General features: G+C 33.9%; 2 protein-coding genes across 2 annotated transcripts; both read left to right on the forward strand.

Moving 5' to 3' along the window:
* The first annotated feature begins 6432 nt into the window (after positions 1 to 6432).
* Positions 6433 to 8226, forward strand: LOC132052722 (cytochrome P450 94C1-like). Its single transcript, XM_059444384.1, has one exon. It carries the CDS (start codon positions 6525 to 6527, stop codon positions 7989 to 7991), a length of 1467 nt encoding a protein of 488 aa, XP_059300367.1. The 5' UTR covers positions 6433 to 6524; the 3' UTR covers positions 7992 to 8226.
* A 6869-nt stretch (positions 8227 to 15095) lies between these two features.
* LOC132054013 (uncharacterized) lies at positions 15096 to 16297 on the forward strand. The gene is made up of 4 exons (XM_059446097.1): positions 15096 to 15245; positions 15341 to 15586; positions 16042 to 16110; positions 16214 to 16297. The coding sequence occupies exons 1-4, from the start codon at positions 15096 to 15098 to the stop codon at positions 16295 to 16297; spliced, it is 549 nt and encodes a 182-aa protein (XP_059302080.1).
* Positions 16298 to 26191: the final 9894 nt, after the last annotated feature.

The raw sequence follows: 26191 nt of genomic DNA on the forward strand, positions 1-26191 counted from the left end.
GTATTTTTGTCACTCAATTATTGGTAAATTCTAATTTTAGACCTTTTGATATTTGATTAAGAATATTTAACTTTTAATTGATTGATATATACACTTTCGATCCCTCTGCTTATGAATATTTACTATTTTATGTATTTATTAACCATTTCACCGTTTAATTACATGCGTACTATATTAAAATTGTACAATTATCCTATATTTGAAAGTATTATACTTTTAAAAATAGTTTAGTATAACGTATTTCCTACATAAAGAGATCACAAATACACTTTTTGATTAATTGTGAGGTAATATGACGAGCAGTGGCGGACCTAGTAAGAGCCCGGGGAACGTGAAACGATTCTGGCTTTGTATATCTGAGTGAAAATTATTTTTTATATACATATAGTAGCGTTGAACCCCTTAAACGTTTTATGATATTTTTGAACCACTTGGCGTAAATTAAGCTCTTGATGACGAGTCATATTCACAAGAACCAAAATCAAAATTTATCAATAAATGAAGAACCAAAAGTGCTATTCCAGGTTGCAATTTGCCCCCGTAGTATATGTATTCTTTTGTGATATACATCTTATTAACTTCAACAATTTGCTTCATAATCTCCCTAATTCATTGCAAAATCATTAAAAAATTTATAAATTTATGATCATATGGGCAAAATAGAAAAAACAGATTTAATCTTTTTCTTAAAATTTATTTTATCCGCAAGAAGTTGGGTATTCGTCCCCCCTTATCCCATTGTATGAGTAGTGTTGTGGTTTAGGTTTAAGGTCAAGCCAAGAATACAAATTGTTAGCAACAACATCATATGGTAAGAAAACATATTAAATGCCAACGTTAACAGCCTATTTCTCATATTTAAAAGACAAATGTTTTTAACTTCACTGAATCAAGGAGAAATTGAAAGGTAAACGGTCTCACTGTATAAATATATTCGGGAGCTGGCGGCTTTGCTACATTAGTACATTTTGCACCATAACTATCAATATATTTTTAGATGAATCACAAGTGTTTTTGTATTTTTGAAAGGCTGAGATCGAGTCTCCTTTAGCATAATGTGACGTATAAATTGCTACAAACTTTTGATTTTTTTTTTCTTTCAAATACACCAAAATATAAGACCTAAATTGAATAATCTATCTATCTACATATATTAAAAGCACGAAAAGCCTTAGAAATGTTGATTGAAGTTTTTGCCCTTCATTAAAATATTTCACAATAGACAAAATCGTCATTTACTAATTTCCTCAAATTAATATACATAAACACTAATAATATATATGTTCTTTCAAAATAAAAACTGCAATAAAAATCTGTCGTTATTTTTGGCAAAATTTATTCCATTACTTTCCATCAAGGTATATAAATAGTTTCCTTAATTGACTATGTAATATAACTATAACTCCTTTGATGTTACTTTTCCTAATATATTTTTAAAAAATAATTTAAGGAAGGATACGATTTTTATAATTCAAAAGAAAGTGTGTAGGTCTATAAATTTATGTTCCCAGTACCATCAAAATGTTTTTTGACAACTGCTATATATGCAAATCTGTGAGGAATGCTAACTGTTGTCATACATTTTTTATTATTTCCTTATATAATCAGTTTTTAAGAAATAGATTTGTTATTAAATAACTTTTCAGATTTGGTGGCAAACAAAATCCTATTAGGGTTAAAAAAGTGCATATGTAAATAAAAGAATTTTAGCAATGTTTGGGGGAAAAAACTCCTCAAGACCATAATTGGGCAGCTATTTTTTTTTTTTTTTTTTTTTTTTTAAGATTGTGTGATTTTTCAATTATAATATTTTTGTATAATTTACATAGGTTAAAATTGTACATGGTTGATAGATGTGTGATTAATGATCTGATTATTTTCTTATTTTTTCATAAATTGGTTGATTCATGCCACAAATTTTATGCTCCGTCCTGCTGATTTCTTCTACCTTACTCCCAAACTTGAAGGCAAAAAAAGGTTTAGAATTTTCAGATTTTAATCATCTCAAATCTACTAATTTGTATATCTACATTTGTATGTACATATTTATTGATATGTTTACATTCATGCGTAACGTTATCACATAATAAGAACAATTAGTGAAAATTGATTATCAATAAGAACTTCAAAATATTTATCATCTATTATTCCCCTATTAACGACGATCTTAACATAAATTTATGTGTTAATAAAGTTAATACTGCAAAAGATATTAATAATGATTGTGGTAGATCTTCAATAGTGAAGATTAGCTTTACATTTCATACACTCTTTTTCCTCTCATACTATATGCATAGACCTATGGCAACAATGCATAGACGTATGGCAACAATTTGGCTAAAGAAATTTTGGAATACAATCTCTTATTACTAGGATCTTTGAATCTCTCGTACTATGTTAATCAACCAAAAGACCTTAAGATGTTGATCAACTTTTCTATCCAATATTTTTTTCCAAACAGATAATCGGAATTAGATAAAAGTATAACATTTAGGTACCTTGAAGTTAACTGATAATGGAAAGTTTTAGTTTGTAAAGAACGTAAAGTTTCAATGTTAACTTAATCCCGAATGAATATAACTGCTCAACATGCACAAGAAATCCTACAACTCTTAAATCAGTCAAGTTGATACGCGTAAGGACTTCCATACTCGAACCTCGGTAAATATGATCTGACAATCCCTCCAATATTTCCTTATTTGAATTGTGTAGGAAATCCTCATATTTAGGACGTAAAAGTTAATTAAGAATTTACCTTTTCTAATCTTATTTTATTTAAGCTATGTAGCTCAACTTTATTTACACGTTTGTATAATCACAACTTTAAATAAGTAGGAATCATAACTGTGTCCTTTTAGTGCACAACTTGACAAGTTTGATTAACAGTCGTTACTGCTCTAACACTTAAGTTGCAGTCAATTACTTAACCGGGAAGAAGAATACATGTATATAGGGGAGAGGGAGACAATTTAGAATTAATTTTTGTTCATAATTTTTACCCGGTCCATATTTCTTTGATCCAGTTCTATCCCAAGTATTTGACTCTAAAGATAATTTCATAAATCACCCTCCAAGTTTGCCTGTATTGCACTAACCTCCATTCTAATTTGAGATATTACACCAACTGTAGTTTTCTCGTAACAACACTTATTTAAATGATGTTCTTGTTTTTTTCCAAAATGCCCTTTGAAACTAAAACAAAAGAGCTTTTGATACGGAACTAGTGACTGTCGAAAACTTCATTTCCAAAATTTCACGTGTGGTTGCATTTCCAGAATCTTTTTGCGTACTTTTATCAGCATTACGTAGGTATAAAAAACTTCTTTCTATACAAAATTCATATGTTGCATTCCTTTTCTCTTTTCATTATCCCTTTCTCTTCAAGACATTTTATTGTTTTTTATTTCTTTTTTGGTTATTAATTATGTGAGTCATTATTGATCATTTGTCATTATCCATTCAGTTCCTAAAACTGTAATACTATGGTATATTCTGCATGTTTTAGTATGTTCACATTGTTATTACTCTATTATTTTAAGTATCTAATTGAAATGAGCGGTTAAATGTACATGTGATGACTTATGCCTTACCTAAATACTTGCAGCTTCTCTAAATAAACCACAAAAAGAAATGATTTTTCTTTCTTTTCTTTAAAATATAGTGGTAATAGATAAGAAAATTTGATGCCCCTAATTTTTGTTCCAAAGGCCAAAGGGTACTTTTGGAATACTATTAGAATTTCATCATTAAAATAAGTTTTGTTACAAGAAAACTAAAATAAGGGAGGTTGGTTTAATATCTCAAATCAGGAGGAGGATAGTGTGATACAGGAAAACCTGGAAGGTGGTTTCTAAAATTATTCCTTAACTCTATTAAAGCACGATATTAACTGATATTTATATGAGAAAGAATATACTTTATTAATAACATTTTATTATCAATGCAATATACACTTGCAAAGCACGAACTCTAAATGTCGTTCACATTTTTTACCCTTTGAACAAAAATTCACACTAGGATAAAATTGTAATTTAATTATTTCTTAATGTTTAGGACTTTGGGATAGACTAAAATTTTGCCTATTAAATCTTTCCTTATTTGAATTTTAAATTTAGGACTTTAATATCAATTAAAACCTTACCTTATATAAACTCCTTCATTACTTAGGCAACATTCCTTTATTATTATTTTTAATAGGACACATAACAGTTGATTTTCAATTAAAAAAGTAAGAAGTAGACAAACTTTACCACGACTTGATGATCACTAAAAAGGGAGCAATAAAAAAAACATAAAAAAAACAGTAACAGAGGTTAACTGTAGTGACATTCAAGTTCGTATAGCATTCATATGGAACATGGTAAAAAAGCACGACGCCCCAAAATAAAATGTTGCTAGGTAGAAAAATGTAAAATGATTTTAAAATGGATAAAATCAAAATAGTCAATTCAGAAAATTCGTATAGAAGTCTTATGGAACAGAATCATAATTATGGTTGAATATTTAAATTTGGGATCAACTAAAATCATGAATTTGAACTAATAAAAACTAAATTATTCCTTTTGCTGTTGTGATAAAATTTTGAATTAACTAATTATCAAAATAATTCAATTTTATTCTTTTCCAAATTCGTCACCTTACTAAATTTATTTTTCAAATTGAAAAAAAATACTTAAGTATATAAATTTGTTAAATAATAAAAATATTAGTGGTGAAAGAAATTAGAAATAAAGAAAAATCTATTAAATGTAAAATTGGTAAAATGCAAATTTAAAATAACAAGAATGAAATAGTAGAAAATAAAATTTATTCTAAATGAATTGTCATTTTTTGTTACACTTATTCTAACAAATGAAAACTCCCAGTATTCTTTTATATATTAAGTTATTTTACTGCTAAATAAAACATGAATTATCAAGGAAAACTTAAACAGTAAAATTCGTAATTTAGTAATGAATGATAAAAAAAATCTTAGCTAAGAAGAATTTAGAGACAGATTAACGACGAAGTTCGTAGTTAAGTCATATTTTTTTAATATACTGTTTGTCGTCAAATGAAGTACGCGCTTTTGTCACGCACAAAGCGCGTACACTAAAACTAGTCTTCTTAAACTTCGTAACACTCCTATATAAATGATACACAAAATAATAACAAGATAATTTTGTATTTGTATAACGTGGATCAGTCCACGTTATACAAATATTTATTTATTTTTTCGTTCGGTTCAACTGACAATGTGAAAAAAAAAAGTTGGGGTATAATGTGGATCGGCCATTATACCTTTAATATATAAATTTTTGTTGCCCCCTTTTTAGTTTTTTATACGTGTATTTTTTATATTTTTTTTTTTTTTTTTTCCAGGACTCACGATTTGTTCATTTTTTCTTGTCAAAATAGATGTTTTAACTTGAGGACTCCCTATGCTCAAATTGATTGTAATCGCATGATCCACATTAAATTTTGAAAAGAACAATTTACATAAACAGCTACCTTTTATAAGCTCCTAATAATATATTGCTACAAGTTTGCAATTTACAAACCGTAGCTACCTTTGCAATTTCGGCTGTATTTCCGTGTTTTTAAATACAAATGTAAGGTTGCTATCCGAAATACAGCTGAATACACCAAATACATCTGACCAAATACATTGAAATACAGTCCAATACATCACAAAAGGATTATCAGTATATAAATATAATGAAATACATAACTCCCTCGTGTATTTAAATGATTTACTCTACTTTATTTTTATGATACATGTATTTTGTTGTATTTAAAAACACAGAAATACAGCCGAAATTGCAATTTCTCAGAAAAAAGAATGTGGTCAGCGGGATTTGAACCTGGGAGCTCAAGGGCAAAGCACATGCCCAATGACCACTCCAACTACAGTGCGCCTTATGTATAGTAGCTACGAAATGTAATTATTGCAAAAGGTAGTTATAATTCATAAATAGCTCTTAGAAACAGTTATGACATGCAAATTTTTCAAAATTTAGTTTATCTAATACATACCATTTAAAAAATAATAATCCTCAAGCGATTATTTAGAAACATAAAAATATCAAAGACGACGACTATTCCATTAATATTAGCATTTTAACTTCAACAATTGGAGCTCCAATAACCAGTAATGATAAATAACGCATATGTTAAAATAGGCAATATATACAGCACGGCATATTTTTAATGACTTTTGTTTCGAAGTAATATATTTTAGCGCACGCGTTACTCGTGCCTCCACTTCCTGTCGTTGTCCTTTGCTTTCACCCACCAGTTGTGATGTCCTTTTCTAAAACTAAAAACCAAAGTAGTGTAACAAATTGATGGACAAAAATTAGAAACTGTGTACTTTGATTCCCGGTTTTATAGAATAGTAAAATAGAAAATTCCCATAGATATCATTGTCCTCTTCACTATAAAGAACCACACCCTCTATTCACTTCTCCTCATTCATTCACAAATTTCCACCCTCTCTTCTCTTCTTCTTTTTACATAATTAATTCTTGAAGCCATACACAGCAATGGCTACTACTTTCTTTTTCTTGATTTTGGCAACTTGTGTACTAATATTATCAGCCTTCTTATTTCTTTTTAGGATTAAGCCTTATTGTGAGTGTGAGATTTGTAAAGGGTACTTGAATTCTAGCTGGACTTTAGAGTTCAAGAATCTATGTGATTGGTACTCTCATCTACTGAAAAAGTCACCAAGTGGGACAATACATGTTCACGTTCTTGGAAATGTAATTACAGCAAATCCCAAGAACGTTGAATACATGCTCAAAACAAAATTCGAAAATTTCCCAAAAGGGAAACAATTTTCTACAATCTTGGGTGATCTTTTAGGCCGAGGAATATTCGCCGTTGACGGAAAATTATGGAATTTTCAACGAAAAATGGCGAGTTTAGAACTTGGAAGCGTATCGATACGTTCATACGCTTTCGAGATCGTTGGAGATGAAATTAGAAAACGGTTGATTCCGCTTTTGGAAAGCAACAAAAAAGGCAACGTTTTGGACTTGCAAGATGTTTTAAGGCGGTTCTCGTTTGATAGTATATGTAAATTCTCATTTGGTATGGATCCTGGTTGTTTGAAACTATCGTTGCCTGTTTCAGATCTTCAAGTTGCATTTGATTTAGCTTCTAAATTGTCAGCTGAAAGAGCTATGGCAGTTTCCCCTTTAGTCTGGAAAATCAAAAGGGCTTTAAATATTGGATCAGAAAAGCAGTTGAAAGAAGCTATTAAAATGGTTGATATGCTTGCTGAGGAGGTAATAATGCATAAAAGAAAAAATGCTTTTTCTTCCCAAAATGACCTTTTGTCCAGGTTCATGAGGAATATTGATGATGACAAACTCCTTAGGGACATTGTTGTCAGTTTTCTTTTAGCGGGAAGAGACACTGTTGCTTCAGCCTTGACCACTTTCTTTTGGCTATTAAATCAAAATCCACAAGTCATAGATGAAATCCTAGCTGAGTCGAGCCGGGTCATGGGAGAAACAGAAAAGGCAACACTTGCTACTTTTGAGGAAATTCGAAAAATGCATTATTTGACCGCAGCGGTACACGAGAGTATTAGGCTATTTCCACCTGTTCAATTCGATTCGAAGTTTTGTCAAGAGAACGATACTCTCCCTGATGGTACATTTGTTGCTAAAGGGACAAGGGTAACTTATCATCCATACGCGATGGGAAGAATGGAGAGCATTTGGGGCCAAGATTGTCTCGAATTCAAGCCAAAAAGATGGTTGCAAGACGGGGTTTTTAAGCCACAATGTCCCTTTAAGTACCCGGTTTTTCAAGGTGGGGTTAGGGTTTGTTTGGGCAAAGATTTGGCTATTATGGAGATGAAGAGTGTTGCTTTGGCTCTGATTAGGCAATTCGACTTTCAAGTCGTTACAAAAGATGACACTCCAAAGTTCATGCCTGGCTTGACAGCCACCGTGAGAGGCGGACTTCCGGTCATGGTTCAAGAAAGACAGCAACAATAGCCTCAGTCATAGACAGTGACGAACTCATAATTTAGAACTAGTAGAATTTGATAGCTTTTATAATTAGTTCAAGCGGTTTAGGCTTAGAGAGCTGAACTATATATGTATATATAGACTAATGTCAAAAGATCGCTTCTGCTCTAATAACAAAAGTGTTTAGAAAATATTGGGTATGTCTCGACACTTCTTTATCTTGAGATTGATGAATTAATCAGATCTTACATCCATTTTTGCATAGATGTACGCCAATTGCAAAGTTAAGAGAACGATTAAAATTCATTACAAATACTAGTAATATAGAGAATAGAAATAGTTACTATGTGATGTGGATAGATGGAGCTTATTAAGAGACTATTTCATCAGTTATTTGACAAATTGTAAAACAATTTACCCAAGAGGTTTTCACAAATGTTTGATTTATTTTCGTAACTAAAAACAGAATCTGTAACTAAACTATCAAGACTTGAAGATCACAAGAAATCGTTTATGTACTTTTGAATACATCAATTCACAAACTGTTATGAAGATTACATTCTATAAATTCGACGAGTCAAAGTACTTGAGGTTCTATACATAAGGTTTCAACAAATTATTGGTATGGAGCTAGTATCAATAAAGCAAGAGAGTATATAGCATAATACAAAGTTTTATTAAGCATTGAATTGTTCTTAGTTTTCTGATTGATCATCTACTAATAATCATGGTTATGAAAAATGTGTGCTGTTAATTAACCAAAGGATAGCTTGAAGCCTTGAATTATAATAGTTGCATGCATGTCTTGTTTGGGGGATTGGGCGGGGGTGGGGTGGGGGGGGGGGGGGTGCATGGAGTTGTTGCAGAAAGATTCTTAGAAAACCTAGGAGTATTAAGTTTTAAAGAAGACTTTGCTTGTTTAAATTTTTCTAAAAACTTGATTCGTGATCCACTTTAAGTGGCTTTCAATTACTGATCTTAGCAGCCACATGATGTATAGATGGAGAATCAGTTTCTCATTCAAGTGCTGAAGAAACTGTAGTTTTCTGAGTCTGATTTTAAAATACGATAGAACATACCAAGGTATAGGCAATAAAGATCATGATTTTAAAAAGATTTTTTTAAAATAAAGCAGAAGTTCAACATCACCCTTATGAAGGTCATTTTTGCAAATGAGCCCTTTATTTGCACTATCAGCATCTGGTTAAACATTTCACATACTTATAAAACATTTAATAGCAAGAAGTTAACTTTTACACTATATATTAATGTTTACATTTTAGTAGATACAGTGAACGGAAAAAGTTCGATCTTTTCTCTCTTCATTTAAGTAGGTAAGGTGCTGGAAGATACTTCGGGGACCCCAAATTACTTGTATATTAAAATTATTTGACGATCTGCTATGAATTATTCAAGCTCTAAATATTAAAGAATCGAGTTTTCAAGATTCTAGCATCGTCAAGAAGCATAAAAGGCTTAATTAACTAGAAGCCTTGGAATAATTGGCCGTGTCGGTTATATTCTTAATTATAGCAGTCAATGCTCTAGTTGTCTCGAAATAATTGGCCATGTTAATTAAATTGTTTAGTCCTTAGAATAAATAAATTCCTCTGCACCTTCTTCCACCAGAATCTGGAATGCTTGCAGCTCTGAAACATGTGCGTAACCCATTTTTCTATTTTTAATTATTTGTTGGCAGACACATTGTGTGGCTTAAATAATAGACGGCATGTGGTATTAATCTCCATTAATTATGCTGCAAGAAAAGAAATAATGTAGATCATCATTAACAGAAGCATATATCCATGTGCCTCCACTATTAATAGAAGAAAATGTCAAAGAAGCTGTGTTTCAAGGGCGAAAGCTTTAAGTTTTCCCTTTATTCTTCTGTTAACATGTTGGCATCAAATTTTTTGTAATGCAAAGAAATTCTTGTGTCTTTTTTTCACTCTTACTTCTTGTCCTATGTAAAAGACAAAAATACCTCATCAATTACCCACTTTTTCCTTTTTATTGAATTGTTTTTGTTGGGCTTGTAAAAAACTATTTTTGCGCTGATTGACCTTCTTTTGGGGTGGTCTTTAATTTTTGTCCCCAAATTGCTGGTCTTTAATTTTTGCCCTTCACTTAAAAAAGTGGCCGAAAATAACCCAAGGTTCTGGGTTCGAACCCCGCTCAATTAAAAAAAAAATCGCAAGGCAAGACTTAAGGAAAAATCTACCGCATAAGGCATAACTAAAAGTCTGCCGGAAACGACATACTTTGCCTTAAGGCATAACTATTAGTCTCCGGCAGACTTTTAGTTATGCCTTATTTTGCAAAGCCTTGCCTTGCGATTTTATTTTTTTTTTATTGTGCGGGAATTCGAACCCAGAACCTTAGGTATTTTCGGCCACCTTTTTAAGTGAAAGACAAAAATTAAAGACCAGCAATTTGAGGGACAAAAATTAAAGACCACCCCAAAAGAAGGGCAATCCGCGCAAAAAAAAATGAAACTAGTAAAAGGAAGTTGATATAGGGCTAATCCAAATTTGGTTTTGAAAAAATTCTTTGATTGTTAGATATTTATTATATATCACGTATATTTTGCATTTGTTAAGAAATCACTTATTTGTTTGCCTAAAATCATATAAAGATACTTTATAAAAAGGGATATTCTATATCATACAACAAAACAATAATAAGTGTTCCTCCATGGCATACAATATTCCATTAAGTTGTTAACTTTTTCTACCGAAAAATAAAAGGAATTTTTTTAACTCTATTTTCATATTTGCTAGATCAGTTAGAGCTTGACTCTTTTTCATTTCCATAATTTTTTTAACTCTATTTTCATATTTGCTAGATCAGTTAGAGCTTGACTCTTTTTCATTTCCATTAATTTTCTTTTTTTGTAAAATAACATTCTTTAAAGACTCTTAGGGCCTGTTTGGAAAGCCACCCAGGTAATTGGAATTAGGTGTAATTGGGTGTAATTATACGTTTAGCGCATTTTGTTTGACCAAGTAATTACAGTTAGGTGGGAATTGGGTGTAATTACACTCTCCAATTCTCAAAATTTGAGAATTGGGTGTAATTACACCCTGTAATTACAGGGTTACTTTTTAGTTTGTTTATTTTTTTACTTTAATTTATTTTTATTTTTAATTTATTTATAATTTTTTTTATTTTTAATATTTTTTTATTTCTATTATTTTAATTTCTTTTTTATTTTTATTTTTTAAAATGTATTTTTCTTTTTATATTATTTATTTTTCATTTTCTTTCTTCTCATTCCCAACCTTTACTTCTTGTGGTTCCATGTAATTGCTCGTATTTTTTTATTTTTTTTATTTTATTCATTTAGCATAACCGTGTTATTATTCTAATATTTAAAACTACACCTCTTAATATTGGAAAGAATTAGTCATTAACAAACTTGACATATAATGAGTGACGTTGTAAAAGTAGAATTTCATTGTGAATGAGGTTATAGACCTATATTTTTCCTTTCTTTTGAATTATTTACTTAAGTTACGTTGGAACTTACTTATATAATGTTGGAATTTGACATAAGAGTATTATGTTGAACTTTTTCTTTTGGATTTTGAATTTAGGTTATATTTCCAATTTTAAGTTATTTGCTTTCACATTGCATGTTGTTTATTTTTCACTTACATTTGATGGATTTTTTGCGTCAAACATTTGAATAATGTTATGGCATTATATTTATTAATATTATTTTTTTGTCAAACATCCAATCCATGGCGTTCTCACAAAAAAAGTCTTCTTTTAAGTTTTATAATTAATTAAAATTAAATATTAATTTGAAAAATATATATCAATTATTTTTGTTACAATATTATTTACAAATATATGATTATTAATTAATATATTTTCAAGAAACAATGTGTTATTAAATAACTAATTTAATATCATTTATAAAGGCAATATTTTTTAAATATTAATTTTTAAATTTTTTATAATTAAATTTTATTTTTAAATTAAGCGTAATTGTGTAATTACACTTGTGCAACCAAACGGCGTGCGTGTAATTACACGTAATTACTTTATGACAAACAAGCAATTCGTTGTAATTATACTACTATGTAATTACTAAGTTTTGTGTAATTACTACCCTAGTAATTACACCAATTCCAATTAGCAGGTGGCTTTCCAAACAGGCCCTTAATTTCAGTTTGTGTTCATTTTTTCCGTATAAAACTTGTTTACTAGTTATTCTTCGGTTATGTTTTTTGAAATATATTCACTATTGTGAAGTTTAAATGATGGTATTTCATAACTATAACTTAAAGTTTTACCTGTAAAATTTATTTAAAATATAAACCTTAAAAATTGCTAATCTGTCCGGCCCAATTGACAACCCTTGATAGTTGATACCATTATGATATCTCATACTCACTTTCCAATATTATTATAACGTGTCACCAAATTTATATCCGACCAAACATTGAGGCATAATAATAATAATAATAATAATAACAATAATAATAATAAAAAAAAAAAAGAATATCTATGTTACATGATATTAAATAGGGGCTTTGGTTTCGTTCTCGTATTTTATATTGCTCTCTTACTTTGTAATGCTTCTTTCCTACTTAAAAAATCAGTCTCTAAGTCTAGGCAATTAGGAGCCTAACGGGCATAAAAATACACGGTATAAATCAAAAGGGGGCTACCTTTCATTTATATACCAGGAGTCCACGCTATACCCCAAAATTTTTTTTGCATTGTCAGAGAATCAGGACAAAAATAAAAAATAAAAATATATTTAATGGTATAACGTGGACTGATCCACGTTATACAAAATTATTTGTATAACGTGGATCAGTCCACGTTTTACAACATATATCTGTAAAACGTGGGACTGTCCACGACTCATAAAATTGTTGCCCTAATTTTTCTCCTTTCTCCTCCGCCTCTTCCTCTATCCTTTTGAAGTTACAGAATTTCTTCTTCGTCTCCGTCTCCTTTTCCTTTCCTTCTCCTCCATTTATTTTCTTTTTAAACCTGTAATTCTTTGTCTAATTTTTGGAGCAACTTCTTCATCAAAAATCTTTTGTTGCTATCTAAATTAAGGTATTTCTTCTAACTCATATAATATTGTATATTTATAGTAGATGTAGGATATCTTTGTTTGTCTTATATATCTTGATTGTTATTTTTTTATTTGTGTTATTTTAATACCTATAAGATATCTGTTTGTCTTATTTGTGTTATTTTAATTTGAACTTAAGATATGATTGTTAGAAGCATTATTATATAAAAGGTCCGATTTGTTTAGTAGCATTTTTGAAGAAATTTGTTGTTATGTTCTTATTATTTTTGTGGATTGTTATATAAAGATCGAATAACTAATTGTTTTTCATTGTACCTTTAATGTGATATTTATATAGCCAGAAAAGTGAAACTTAATTGATGCCTCACTAGCCCAAAAAAAAAGATACTTAAGATGTCACGATAATGCGTTATTATATGGGACCTAAGTCTAAGTGGGTGGACAATTATTTTGTCTATACCTTATAGGTATTAATGTGGTCCACTATCGGTGGTTTCTAAATAAGGCATATGGAAGTTGGGCTTTATCTACTTGATGCATATTTGTTACGCTAAAATTGGAATAATATTTTTTTTAATAGTAAGTTACTCCAAATAGCTTGATCTAGACTTCATTTTTTTTTCTAAAGGTATGGAGCTTCCACGGGTATGCCAACATCTGGGGCCAGAAGAGTACGATGTGTTAACACTCCAGGAGAAGCATCGATCACGGTACTGTGTGGGATGGTGCCTTGAGAGGACCGACCGGATGCTGTTTTCCACGCGCGCGGATCTTGAATTTTGGAAGCACGTGAGCGTCGTCATCCTTTTCATCCTCGCATCCTTGACTACTTTGGCTGTGTGGATTTAGGGGAGTAGTAGAGCTAGGATGTGTATCATATGATTGGGCGGTCATCACCGCACTTATAGAAGATGGGCGTCTGAGACGACACACTCATCTAACGTACGGGTGAGGCGACCATTACATTACAAGATATTGAGCTCATGTTTGGCATGGTTTGTTGATGTTAATCCCTTGAATGATGTTAATGCTAGAAATATAAGTATTGTTGGGTGGCAAACAATTAATCCATGAGCTTATTGGTTGGGCACCCGGTCTGGATTGTTTTAATGGTGTTAGTAGGTTAGAAGTAAATAAATTAATTGAATATATTAGAGGCTTAGATGACATTACATATCAGACCCCAGAAATTGTTGTCCAACAGCGGGTTAGGTTGTACTTACTATGGCTTTGTGGCGGCACGATATTTCCGGATAAGTCCGGTGACTTACTTAATTTAGAATATTTGCTTGACATGCGTGACCTTAGAGCAATGAGTAGACAAGCTTGGGAGCGATTTGCATTGTCATATTTGTATACTTGTTTATGCACGCTTCGTTGAAGAAAGCCAAGGATGTGTGTGGATTCGTTTCCTTATTGCGAGTACGTGACCTTTAAAATTATATAATTTTATTTGGTTGTCTATTTGATAGTTATAAGATTTTCATGTATTTATTTTTAAATTTTTAATATAGGTTTGGGCTTGGGAGCGAATTATACCGATGCGGCCACCACCCGGAGCCGCCACCACACCTTGCGGCTCTTGCGCGAAAGTGGACTCGTCGTAAAGCTCGGAAAAATGAGGCACGTCTTGTGCTACCATATGTAAGGATGTATTGGACAACCTAACGGATGGTCGGTATTTTATCATAATTATGGTTGTTAATGGCGTTTTGATATAATAGTTACGCTTATGTGTAATTTATTTATTTTATTATCATGTAATTTTATGTTCTTTCTATAGTAGTTTGTGTGGCAGCCTTATTCAGAGGCCATCATTAATGGACTCCCTGAGCGGTGTCGGCATGGCCGAGCTATTTGGATGGTGCAGGTTCCCCTTATTTGTTGGATCTATCGAGAGTGGCACATGGTAGACCGGGTTCTCAGACAGTTTGGTAGGAAGCAACATATTCCGGGATCATGTGCTAAGATTGATCCTTTTCATTACAAATGTGACAAGCGGTATGCTATAACAGTGGAGGATCGACAAAATTTTATACAAACGGACTTTTTGTGGGAAAATCGTCGACGAAATGGTAATTGCGCCGAGTATGAAACTCAAGACCCAGAGTCATTATCAGAGTATTTTTGTTGGTATCGACGTCACTCGCACTTTCATAGGAAATCCTGCGCATAATGTGGATAGAGGATACCAACACATGGCAGGCAGGCATGAGGCACTGGTACGTACATTACATTCCATTAGAAGTTTGATGTCTTTTTATGTGTCTTAGACCACTATCAAATCTTATAATTTAATTTATTTATTTTTTTGTAGGCTTTAGGACATCAAGAATCGTACAGGTTGGCTCAGGAGACTATCCAAGATCCAACCAAGTCTAATGAAGTGAAGGAATTAGCAGAGATGTTTAGCCACATTAATACGGAGTCCATGACTGCTGCCTCTCTGGGGACGATGTTGAGTTTCGCTCTCAATTATACACCACCGGCGGAGTATATTGAGCCGCCTACTGTGGAAGTTCCTCGTCGTCAACGTCCTAATGTACCAAGACTGCGGCGTGTGGTAGAGGACGCCGGCGGGTAACGAAGGGTCGAGGTCCGTGGATCACCGGGAAGTTGATTGATGAGAAGAGGTTCGTTTTGATCAAGATATGCCCGGCTCAACGATACGGCTCGATGATGCATATTACCCGATAATAGATTTTGGTATGTCCGGCTCATCGACGTACGCTCCCGAGGTCCAATCGGCCGGTAATCGGACATGAGGGGCCTTTTCGTGCATTCGCATCGTCCGAGCCTATTAGCCTCTCGATTATGGCCCAACGGTTCTTGTTCGGACGGGCGCTAGCTTCTTATGGGAGCGAGGGGCCTTTACCGCATTCCTTCGGACGAGCTCTTGATTGGGAGGGACCGAGTTTTGCGCGTGAGAGTATTCTAACCACTCAAATAGCTTGTATCTTGTTTAATTTCATTAATGTAATGGCTACCTTATGTGTCTATATTATTTATTTTGCATAGTCTCCCATGGCATTTGATGTTGGATCCTCACACATTCCTGTGCCGGATGTACAGACTTTAGAGCCACAGGTTAGCTTTTTATTCAAAGTATTTATCTATTAAATTAGATTAAGAAGTCTTTAAAGAGTGATATGGTGACTTGTGGTTGTTATGTGGTGTTTTGTCTTGGTAGCTTTGGTTGTTTGTGTTGGTAAATGGTATTGGAGGAAGTCCTTGTTACAGGAGAGATGTTATCCGATTTTACGTAGACAATTAAATCAATTGCTAAGAAATTTTATCTAACGTATCCAATCATACAAAAATAACTTCTATTTTTTATGGCATTTACAGGATGAGGGTGTGATACGAGGAGGTTTACCAACGTAGATCAAAATGAGAGCGTCGCAAACTACGTGTGGCACTCGCGGGGGGGGGGGGGGGGGGGGGGAGGGACATCCGTAAAAATTAAATTTTTATTAATTATTTAATTTATCTCAAATCTCAATAGTTATGTAATTTCCCTCAAATACGATCGTCTACAACGTGTTTTCATATGAAAATGGCCATAAGCGATCCTAACCTTTCGGTGGTTATCCTTTGGACGATATCAACATCAATAACGGCAGAGGAATTTCCCATTTACGAGAAACTCTTATTTCGGACGATGACTCCTTATCGTTATTTCTTCGAAGTCCCGATATATTTAGCAATCATATCAAGATAGCGACATAACATGTATGCGGCGTTGAACGCTCTACTAATGTTGAAGCACCCAGATGACGATGAGTTTGATATTCGGGGTACTATGTATCTTCCCTTTTATGAATATTGGGCTTCAAAGAGGTACACTTCAAGAAACAATGGTAGGAGTTGGTAGCCGATCATATAACTTTAGTTGGACTATGCGTGTTGTGATATTCACAGACCGAGTAGTGCTCCGGATACAAGTGAATTAGGTGGCGGAAGTATGTTCAATATCGCCCTACTCAAGTGGAGTCATTTACGGAAAGGTAAATATAACGATGTTTTTTTCGCTTAAACTAGGAGACTTCTAACTAATTGTTTTTGAGATTTGAACGCCTTGAATTTTCCTATGTTTGTAGGTGTAATGATTTTGAAGAAAACTCCGTATTAACTCGGCTCGCACAAATTGTGAGCAATAATGATGTAGCTAATGATCACTTCGATGAGTCGGATAGTGATATCCCGTTAGATCACGCAAAACGAGACGATAATCACTCGTCGATGATGATGGTCATTCTTATGAAGACATTCTTTGCTCGAAGTGATGGTAATGTTAGCTACCATTCTAATGCGATTCCATATTTGGATAACACGGAAGAAAGGCCGGATGATTTTGCCTTCGTTAGAGATGACGGTCGATTCGATCTGCACTTTGGGATTGTAAAAACCTGAATTTATCGGATCAAAGTTAGTATGGTGGCAATGAATATTCTTTTTCTTTGTTGGCCCATTTTTAGGGGGTTGATAATTTTCCTTGTATTATGCAATTAGGTATGTTATTTCAGAACAAGCAGGAAATGAAAGGCGTAGTGAGACAATATTGTCTCAAAGAAAAGAAAGAGTTCATTTGTGATCAGTCCAAAGGTAAATTTTGGAGGGTTATTTGCAAGCGTCATATGTTGGGATGTGAGTGGATGATCCGTTTTAGAGAAATTTCAAGTGGTATGTGGAAGGCAGGCAAAATGGTTCTCCAACACAGTTGTCTCACGGATGATTACAGAAAGGATCATTCCAATTTGAACAGTCACCTAATTGCTACTACGTTGATACCATATATTATGGTCGATCCATACATCAGTATTAAGTCGATTCGGAAAAATAAAAGGATTGCATACGTTTACTCCTAGTTATAGAAAAGCACAAAAGGGCGTAAGAAAGCTATTGAAATGGTATTTGGTGATTTTGAAACCTCTTTCAAGACATTGCCAGATATATGGCGCCTTACGATATTTCAATCGGGGACCGTTGTTGAGTGGGAGCACCAATCAACTCAATGCAAGGTGAACACATCTTCAAGTTTCTTTTACGGGGCTTATAAACCAAGCATCGATGGATTCAAAAATTGCGGGCTCCGTCATCTCAAGACGACACTCGTAAATACGGTAAGTATGAGATGAAAGCTAATTCCATTGGGGAACAATAACATTTTTCCACTTGCATATGCTATTGTTGCACGTGAGAGCTTTGAGTCTTGGACGTGGTTCCTTGTGTTGTTGTGGAGACATATTGTTCGTGAGAGACAAGGAATTGGACTTATTTCTGACCGTCATCAGGGCATCTTGCAATGTGTCGAAACACGCTGATTAGTTACAAGAACCACCATCCACACACCATAGGTTTTGCGTTCGGCATTTAAAAAGCAACTTTAATAAAAAGTTTCTTAACAGTGACCTTGAGAAGCTAATGTGGTTGGTGGCTACAGAGCACCAAAAGAAGAAGTATAAAATGAGGATGGAACAAATCAAAAGAATGTCACCTTCAGCGCATCCGTGGTTAAAAGCTCTTGGAGAGAAATTGACATTGCGTAAGAACAACGGTCATAGGTGGAGGGCTATGACAACGAATGTCTCAGTCTTACAACGGTTTATTGAAGAAGAAAGCTCGTGGATTGCCTTCTTGCCATGGTCCGTTATACGTTTAAAAATCTTGTTGATCGGTTTGTTGAGAGAAGCACCCTTGCTGATTTGTTGATTGCGGATAAAAAGTTTTGGCCGCGGCTGTTGAAAAGAAGTTTGATGAATACTGGGAGAGATCCCTAAAGCATCTTGACACGCAACAATACAATGCGGTGAAGGGTCTTTGAGATTACGACATTTGCACACGAAGGTAAGGGTGGAAATATCCATAAAGTCTCCTCGAGAAGGAAAAAGTGTTCATGTGGGAAGTGGAGAAACTACCATATGCCATGTTCATTCCATTAAGTTTTGTGATATCCGCGGAATTCAACCGAAGACCTATGTTAGCAAGTACCACAGTTGCAGGTTTTACAAGCAAACGTACAGTGAAAATTTTTCACCGTTGGGTGATGAGGCATATTGGCCACCTTCTCCCTTCAATTTAATTGCAAACACTGAATACGAGCGAACTTCAGGAGCGCGGACTACAACTAGAAGGAGGAATGAAATGGATATAGCTCCTGCTCGCATGGCTAGAAAGTGTAGTACGTGCAAGCAAACAGGTCATAATAAGAATCGCTGCCCCGACAGAAATCAGTAGTTATTGTTGCTTGTTGTTTTTTATGTTTTTTCTTAAGTTGTACGATCGTTGTTTCCTTATGTAATCTTCCAAGAATATATAACATGTCTTGTGCCGTTTAATAGTTAGTATGTAATTTAACATTTACTACTCAGTTAATGTGTGACTTTTTTATTTAACTTATATTTTATTTTTTATTTATGTTTATATATAATACATATTTAATTATTGCATGTGTTAAAATATTTGTTTGAGTTAATCTGAAATTAACTATATGCTTTAAAAATTAAAAAAATAAATAAAATTTTTTTAATTAAAAACACAGCCGAATTTGATTTAAATAGAGGCAACATCTTACAAACTATTTTTGTAAAATGTTGGGGAGAAAAATATTTAATGGTATAACGTGGATTGATCCACGTTATACAAAATTATACCATTAATTTTTTATTTTTTTTTTTTTTTAAATGAAATATGCCCAAAGTTGGGCTTTTTATTAATAGTCAGCACGACTTAAACTCAAATGAGTCTAAGCCCAAAACCGGGTCCAACAAAATAAAGCAGTAGACATCATCAAAATTGGAAAGAGGGATAACATTTCCATAGAAAAACCTATCTAGAAAGTTCACTCTTTTAGTGTTGCTCCTCTCCGATGCCCTTCTCCGCCGCAAGGCATTTGCTCTTCTCAGAGTTGTGAGCTTGTGCCATGGTCATTGCATCGTTCCTCTTCATGTCCTTTGGTAAGTACCTGTTGATTCCATTTCCTTCTTCCATTCTATACGGCATCTCATTTTTCTTTGTTCGTGTGTGAGAATGAGCTGCAGATCTACTTTCATTCCCAGCTGTGTCTCAACTCCCAGATGACCATTTTTGTTGATTTTGTACCAAGGTACCAAATCTGCAATTTTTCCATTTTTGTTGTAATTTGTTGCTACTGTGAGAATAGCCCTGGCTTTCTTATTTCCTCCATATTGATTTATGCAACTTGCTTTGTATGCTTTCCCTTTTTGTTGCTCTCTTCTTCTCTCTAAATGCTGTATTTTCTGGTCCTGATTGCGTTGACTTCTGTGCTTCCACATTTGTGATACTGTTGTTCTTAAGAATTCTAATTCGGATATATGGGATTTGAGATTTGTCCTTTATTCAATATCCTTCCTACGATAATGTCTAATTCCATGAAATTTTGACATGTGACATTTCCATTGTCCAAAGCTTGATTTGCCAAAGAATCGCTAATTTATTACCCTCACTTAGGATATGAGAAAACCTAATACGGGCGTTGTCCTTTAGATTCCCGATCTCCTCAATCCACCGCTATGCTCCATGGTGGTTTCAACCTCTTCCAAAATTTGATGTAGAAGCTTTGAATCGTCTGAATGATGATGTTATTTAACTGATTCCCTTTACACCATCTCAAAGCTTGACATTAATTTTTTTATTTTATTTTTTTGTTTGTGATTCTGACAATGCAAGTATAACGTGGAGGAGTCCACGTTATACCCGTTTTGGTATGTAACTGAAACGCAGCCCCCTTTTGATTTATACCGTGTATTTTTATGCCTTTAGGCTCCGGACTCAAGTCTAGACAACATATTCTCTTGGAGTAACAATAACCAGCTCCCTCCAACATGAAATCCGGATTGATTGTACTTAATATTTGAATTTAATTACCTAACTTATACAAAAGGATCTTTAGAAAATATAAGTTAAAAAGTAGTTATAAATATAACATCTTGTTGAAAACATGTTAAATACTAATATTGAAAGTGCTTGCCTGCTTGGCATGTAAATGTTAAATTGTAGTTGAGGGACAAAAGTAATTAACCGTGTGCTTAAGTATTTTGATTTAGTAAAATAAATATTTCTATCATTACTTTTGGACCACACTTAGTCTTAGGTGGTAGTATAATCAAGAGGGTTGATCAAGTACGCTATTGATGGCTGAAAGAGACTGCTGCCTTTTTTTCTTTTGTTTTTGCAATTAAGGTCAATTTTAAATACTTCATTCACTAATTTGGTCCTTATTCCAAGTATAGCTTACGAAAGTTTTAATATTATCACAGCTTTGACACTCCTTTCCGGAGCTCATAAGTGATTACTTCTTAATTTTTCATGACGTATTATTCGAATTTCTCTATAGTTTCTTCCATCTTACGCTTTATTTTCTGAATTGGAAAAACTATAGTACTAATATATTTCAGTGTGTTTAGGTGTTTTGATTTAGTCTCAACTATTCCTTTTATACCGTTTTATGCTTAGAAATGAAGACCTTACTCCATTGACTATTTGGCGAGTGTACAACACGTGCGGAATGTATCAACCAAACTAACTTGGTCACTTTAGCGAGAAGATTTTAATGCGTGTAAAATTCAAAAATAGAGGCTTATAATTAGAAAATAGTCATTGTTATGAGTTTTAAATGAACTTCACGGAATTCCGCCTATTAAAGTTGAAACTCCATAACATTGACTATACTTCAAGAATATGGTCAAAAAGTGGTAAGTGAAAGTTTTTTCACTTTAAATGCGGATGCTATTAATTAAAATGTTACTCAAGAAAAGTTGGAGGGGATTTTGTAACTAAAATTTAATTTTTGTGGACTGTACATTGTCTTTTAGGATCTGGCCTTCAAAGTAAAAGAAGTGAATCGAAAATCATGCTTTTTTTATCCAGACAATTTTCTGATTTCATATATTTATATAAAGATAATCAAAGATGATCCTTGTCTCGTCTATATTATGCTTAGTAAGGTTAGTTTGATGTATTGGCTAATACTTATTTATTATAATTATTTGTTAGTAATAAAATTCTACTAGCGAGGCTTTAAAAATGTGTGTAATTCAGTGGACACAAACGCAAAAACAAAAATAAGGGGTAGCAAAACTGACTCAAACTTATACAATCAGTCCAATTCGTTCAAGTTTTAATCTATTGGGCAAAAGTGATTTTATATAGGGCAATTGGCAGAATTGCCCTTCTTTTGGGGTGGTCTTTAAATTTTTTCTCAAATTAAAATATTGTCTTTAAGTTTTTGCTAACACTTCGCTAAAACCCATGAGTTCCGGGTTCGAACCCCTTCTCAATGGGTTCCAGGTTCGAACCCCCGCTCAATCAAAAATTTAAAAAAAATCGAAAGGCAGAGTTTGAATTTCGCTCTGCCCTCTTCGGCAGACTTTTAGTTATGCTTAACTAAAAGTCTGCCAGAGGGGGGAGACTTTGCCTTGAGGCATATATTTTTTTTTTTTTTTTTTTTACTTTTCAAGGCAAACTTTCAGTTATGCCTTAAGGAAAAACTCCGCCTTATGGAGCATACTTTTAGTTATGCCTTAACTAAAAGTGTGCGCATAAGACATAACGAAAAAAGTATCTTACTAAAATGGCATAACTAAAAGTTTGCCTTATAAGCCAAAGTCTATGCCTCGGAAAAGTTCTCGCCTTATGGGGCATACTTTGATTATGCCTTAACTAAAATTAAACCTTAAAAGTACAGGATAACTAAACTATGCCTTAAGGAAAAGTTCACGCCTTATGGGACGGACTTTCGGCTTAAGATAACTTTAGTTTTCCTTAAGTAGTATATCTTGGGATCAGATACACGCCCCCCAGTCTTGCCTTGCAAAATTATTTTTTTATTTTATGCCTGAGCGGGGGTTCGAACCCAGAACCTCAGGTATTCACCCACCTTTTCAAGCGAAAGGCAAAAGTTAAAGACCACAAATATGAGGGGCAAAATTTAAAGACCACCCCAAAAGAAGGGCAATCCGCCCAAAAAAAATGTTTTATAAATGGGCTAATTTTGATAGGCTCATTCGCACAAATGCCTTATTTTGGGGGTTGCCTTTAATGTTAGCACCTCAAATTTCTAGTCTTTAATTTTTGCTCTTCAGCACTTTAAGTAGCCAAAAATAACCCTAAGATTCTAGGTTCGAATCCCAGCAGAGCATAAATAAAAATCGCAAGGCAAAATTTCGTAGCAAATTATGACTATTCGGGCAAAAGTTATGCCTTAAGGCCTAATTTTTGTAGAAACTGTTACACCTCGGAAAAAATTTCCGTTGATGTACAGTGAATAGACTAACGGAGAGCACGAAGTATACGATGTTTTAATAAGTAAGAAATATCATTTGATGATCCTAATTGAGATTTCAAAGATATTCGAGGTAAGAGAAGAAAGTTGCCAAGAAAGGCAAGGTATACGTTATGTATCGGAAAAGATTTACGAGTAACAAGTTAATGACATCTTGGAGAAGAGTTATAACGTCCCTTAGATTGTCAATGAAGTGTTAAACAAGTGTCAAGAAGGTTTCATAAGGATTGGAGATCAAACGAAACGACGGAAATCATTTCAGAAAAATGGGGTTACACGACCGCTTATACGGTCCGTATAACATTATACGGTCCGTATAAGGGTCCGTATAGCACCCAACAGAAATGTTGTTTATCTGATGGTGAAGTACGGCCATTTATACGGACCGTATAATGTTGTAGGGACCGTATAAGTGTCCATGGAATTCCCGACGGGCTGAATTAAGTCCAAGTATAAAATGATGTTCCCACTTCATTATTTTCATTTCCCACTCTTCTCCATCTCTCTCAAGGCTTCTAGAGTGTTCTACACATTTCATCAACACTAAATCAAGACTAATCAAAGATGAACTTCATCAAACCAAGAGAACCAAGTGCAAGAAGCTTATTAAGGTTCATCCAAGACAAGGAATCTCATTGGAGGTGGAACTAGGGTTTTGGCTCAAGTGAAGTATTTCCACCCAAGGCTCATTCCCATACTTCTAAGGTAAGTTTTATGATCATTCCATGTTGTTTAAGGTATTGGGAGGTTGAAAGACTTGGATTGTAGAAGAAGATAGAAAATGGGTCATAAATATGAGAATAGTGACATCTTTGAGTGGTAGCTTAAAATGAATCATGATTCCTGATATGTTGTGATTATGATTATGCTATAAATGATATTAAGAACATGGGATAAACATTATATGTGAGTAAACGTAGCAGTGTGCTATGACCATGATTATGGATGAATTGAAGTGAAATTGGAAAATGTGGACAATGTAGGTGAATGAAGATTGATGGTTATAATATTGTGAACGTTATTATAGACGTTTGGGAGTTGATATATGATATGAGGAAAGTTGTATAAACAAAGGAAATGTTGCCCAATTTTCTCGAGCTTTAGTCGAGTATGTTCATGCGATCGATTAGCTAATGTTAATATGAACTCTCTTGAAGGTAGAAACATGAGCATTGAAAAGGAACGATCAAGTGATAGAATAGCTAAACGAAAAGGTATGTAAGGCTAGTCCCTTCCTTCTAAGGCATGACTCCCATGGCATGAACTCTCTTATTTTCCCATGACTTTCTTACATTCCAGCAATTATGAGCCTATGATTATAAGGAGCTTAATATGAGATACAGAAACGAGATATGTCATGAGCACGATAATGATGATGATGAGCTTAAGTCTAAAGATTCTAAAGTTCGTGATATGATGCTTCTACAAAGCTAATGATCCTAAATATGATTAATTGATGTCGTTCCTTGTGCTACACTCACCTCATATGCTAGTCCCTTCAAGGCGAGGCAGAATGCTTATGAAACTCCATAATGGCATCGGGGGTTCACGACCTTATGTCACCCCGATAAAGTATAGTTGTCTTTAAGTTTCTATGCATGCATTATGATGAGTACATGATGATAACATTACACCGCGCCTATATGGTGGGCGGTGTACACCGCTAAGGCGGGCGGCGTATATACCATGTCTAGATGGCGTGGGCGGCACACCACTAGTGGGTAGCATGAGCGGTTACCCGGACGCGGGAGGCCCGGACGCGGGCTAATGATTATCACACCGTACACATATGGTCGGGCAGACTTGTACACATATGCATACATGATATGATGATGATTATGAAGTAAGTTAGCATGCACTATTTCATTGTTAAATGTTAGTCAGTTACAGGTTGTTCCTTAATTGATGTCTCCTGGTTTCATTGATGAATCATTATTGTTTATGCCTTACATACTCAGTACAATGTTCGTACGGCGTCCTTTTCTTTGGACGCCGTGTTCATGCGAGGTAGGCGGGGAGGTGATCCAGATTTATAGGAGCTATCGGCGGACTTGAGAGCACTCCCGTTGTTCGGAGTGCCATTGACTTATTATTTTGTGTATATATATTTTGGGCATGATGGGGTCCTGTCCCTTCCTTATGTCTAGTACCCTAGTAGAGGCTCGTAGATACGTATGTGTGGGTAGTATGGTCTCACGATGTCCTTATTTGTATACATGTATTATTTTGATAGCCGAAAGGCTTATGTATATAAAGGTAAATATGTTTCAAAGTGAAAATTGGTTTTTCCTATGACTATAAGCATGAGATTAATAAATGTATGCAGGATAAGTATGATGAGTGTTAGAATGAGTGGTGCTCGGTAGTTAGCTCCGGGTGCCCGTCATGGCCCCTCGTCGGGTCGTGACAGAAACCCAGTAGAATAAAAAAAAAATCATAAGGCAAGGTTTCATATCAAGCTATGCCTATTCGGGGTAAAGTTATACCTTAAGACATAGTTTTGTAGAAATTAATTTATCCTACAGAGTTTCTATATAGAAGTTATGGCTTCAGGCATAGTTTCCATGTATAAGTTATGCCTTAAGATATAGTTTCTTTATAGATGTTATGCCTTAAGGTATGAATTTACCCCTTGTTCGGCATAGTTCTGTAGGATTCTACAGAAGTTAGGCCTTAAGGCATAACTTTTGCCCGAATAGGCATAATTTTCTATGAAATTCTGCCTAGCGAAATTGTTTCTCTGCTAGGGTTTGAATCCGAATCTCTAGTTTCATAGACCAGCGAATAAGAATACTTTGGCCCATGAATTTTTATTAAATGAGAAGTAGGAGAAAAAATTAAAGACACCGATTTGAGCTGCAAAAA

This window comes from Lycium ferocissimum, chromosome 4 (assembly GCF_029784015.1).
Source record: "Lycium ferocissimum isolate CSIRO_LF1 chromosome 4, AGI_CSIRO_Lferr_CH_V1, whole genome shotgun sequence".
In the NCBI taxonomy this organism is placed as follows: domain Eukaryota; kingdom Viridiplantae; phylum Streptophyta; class Magnoliopsida; order Solanales; family Solanaceae; genus Lycium; species Lycium ferocissimum.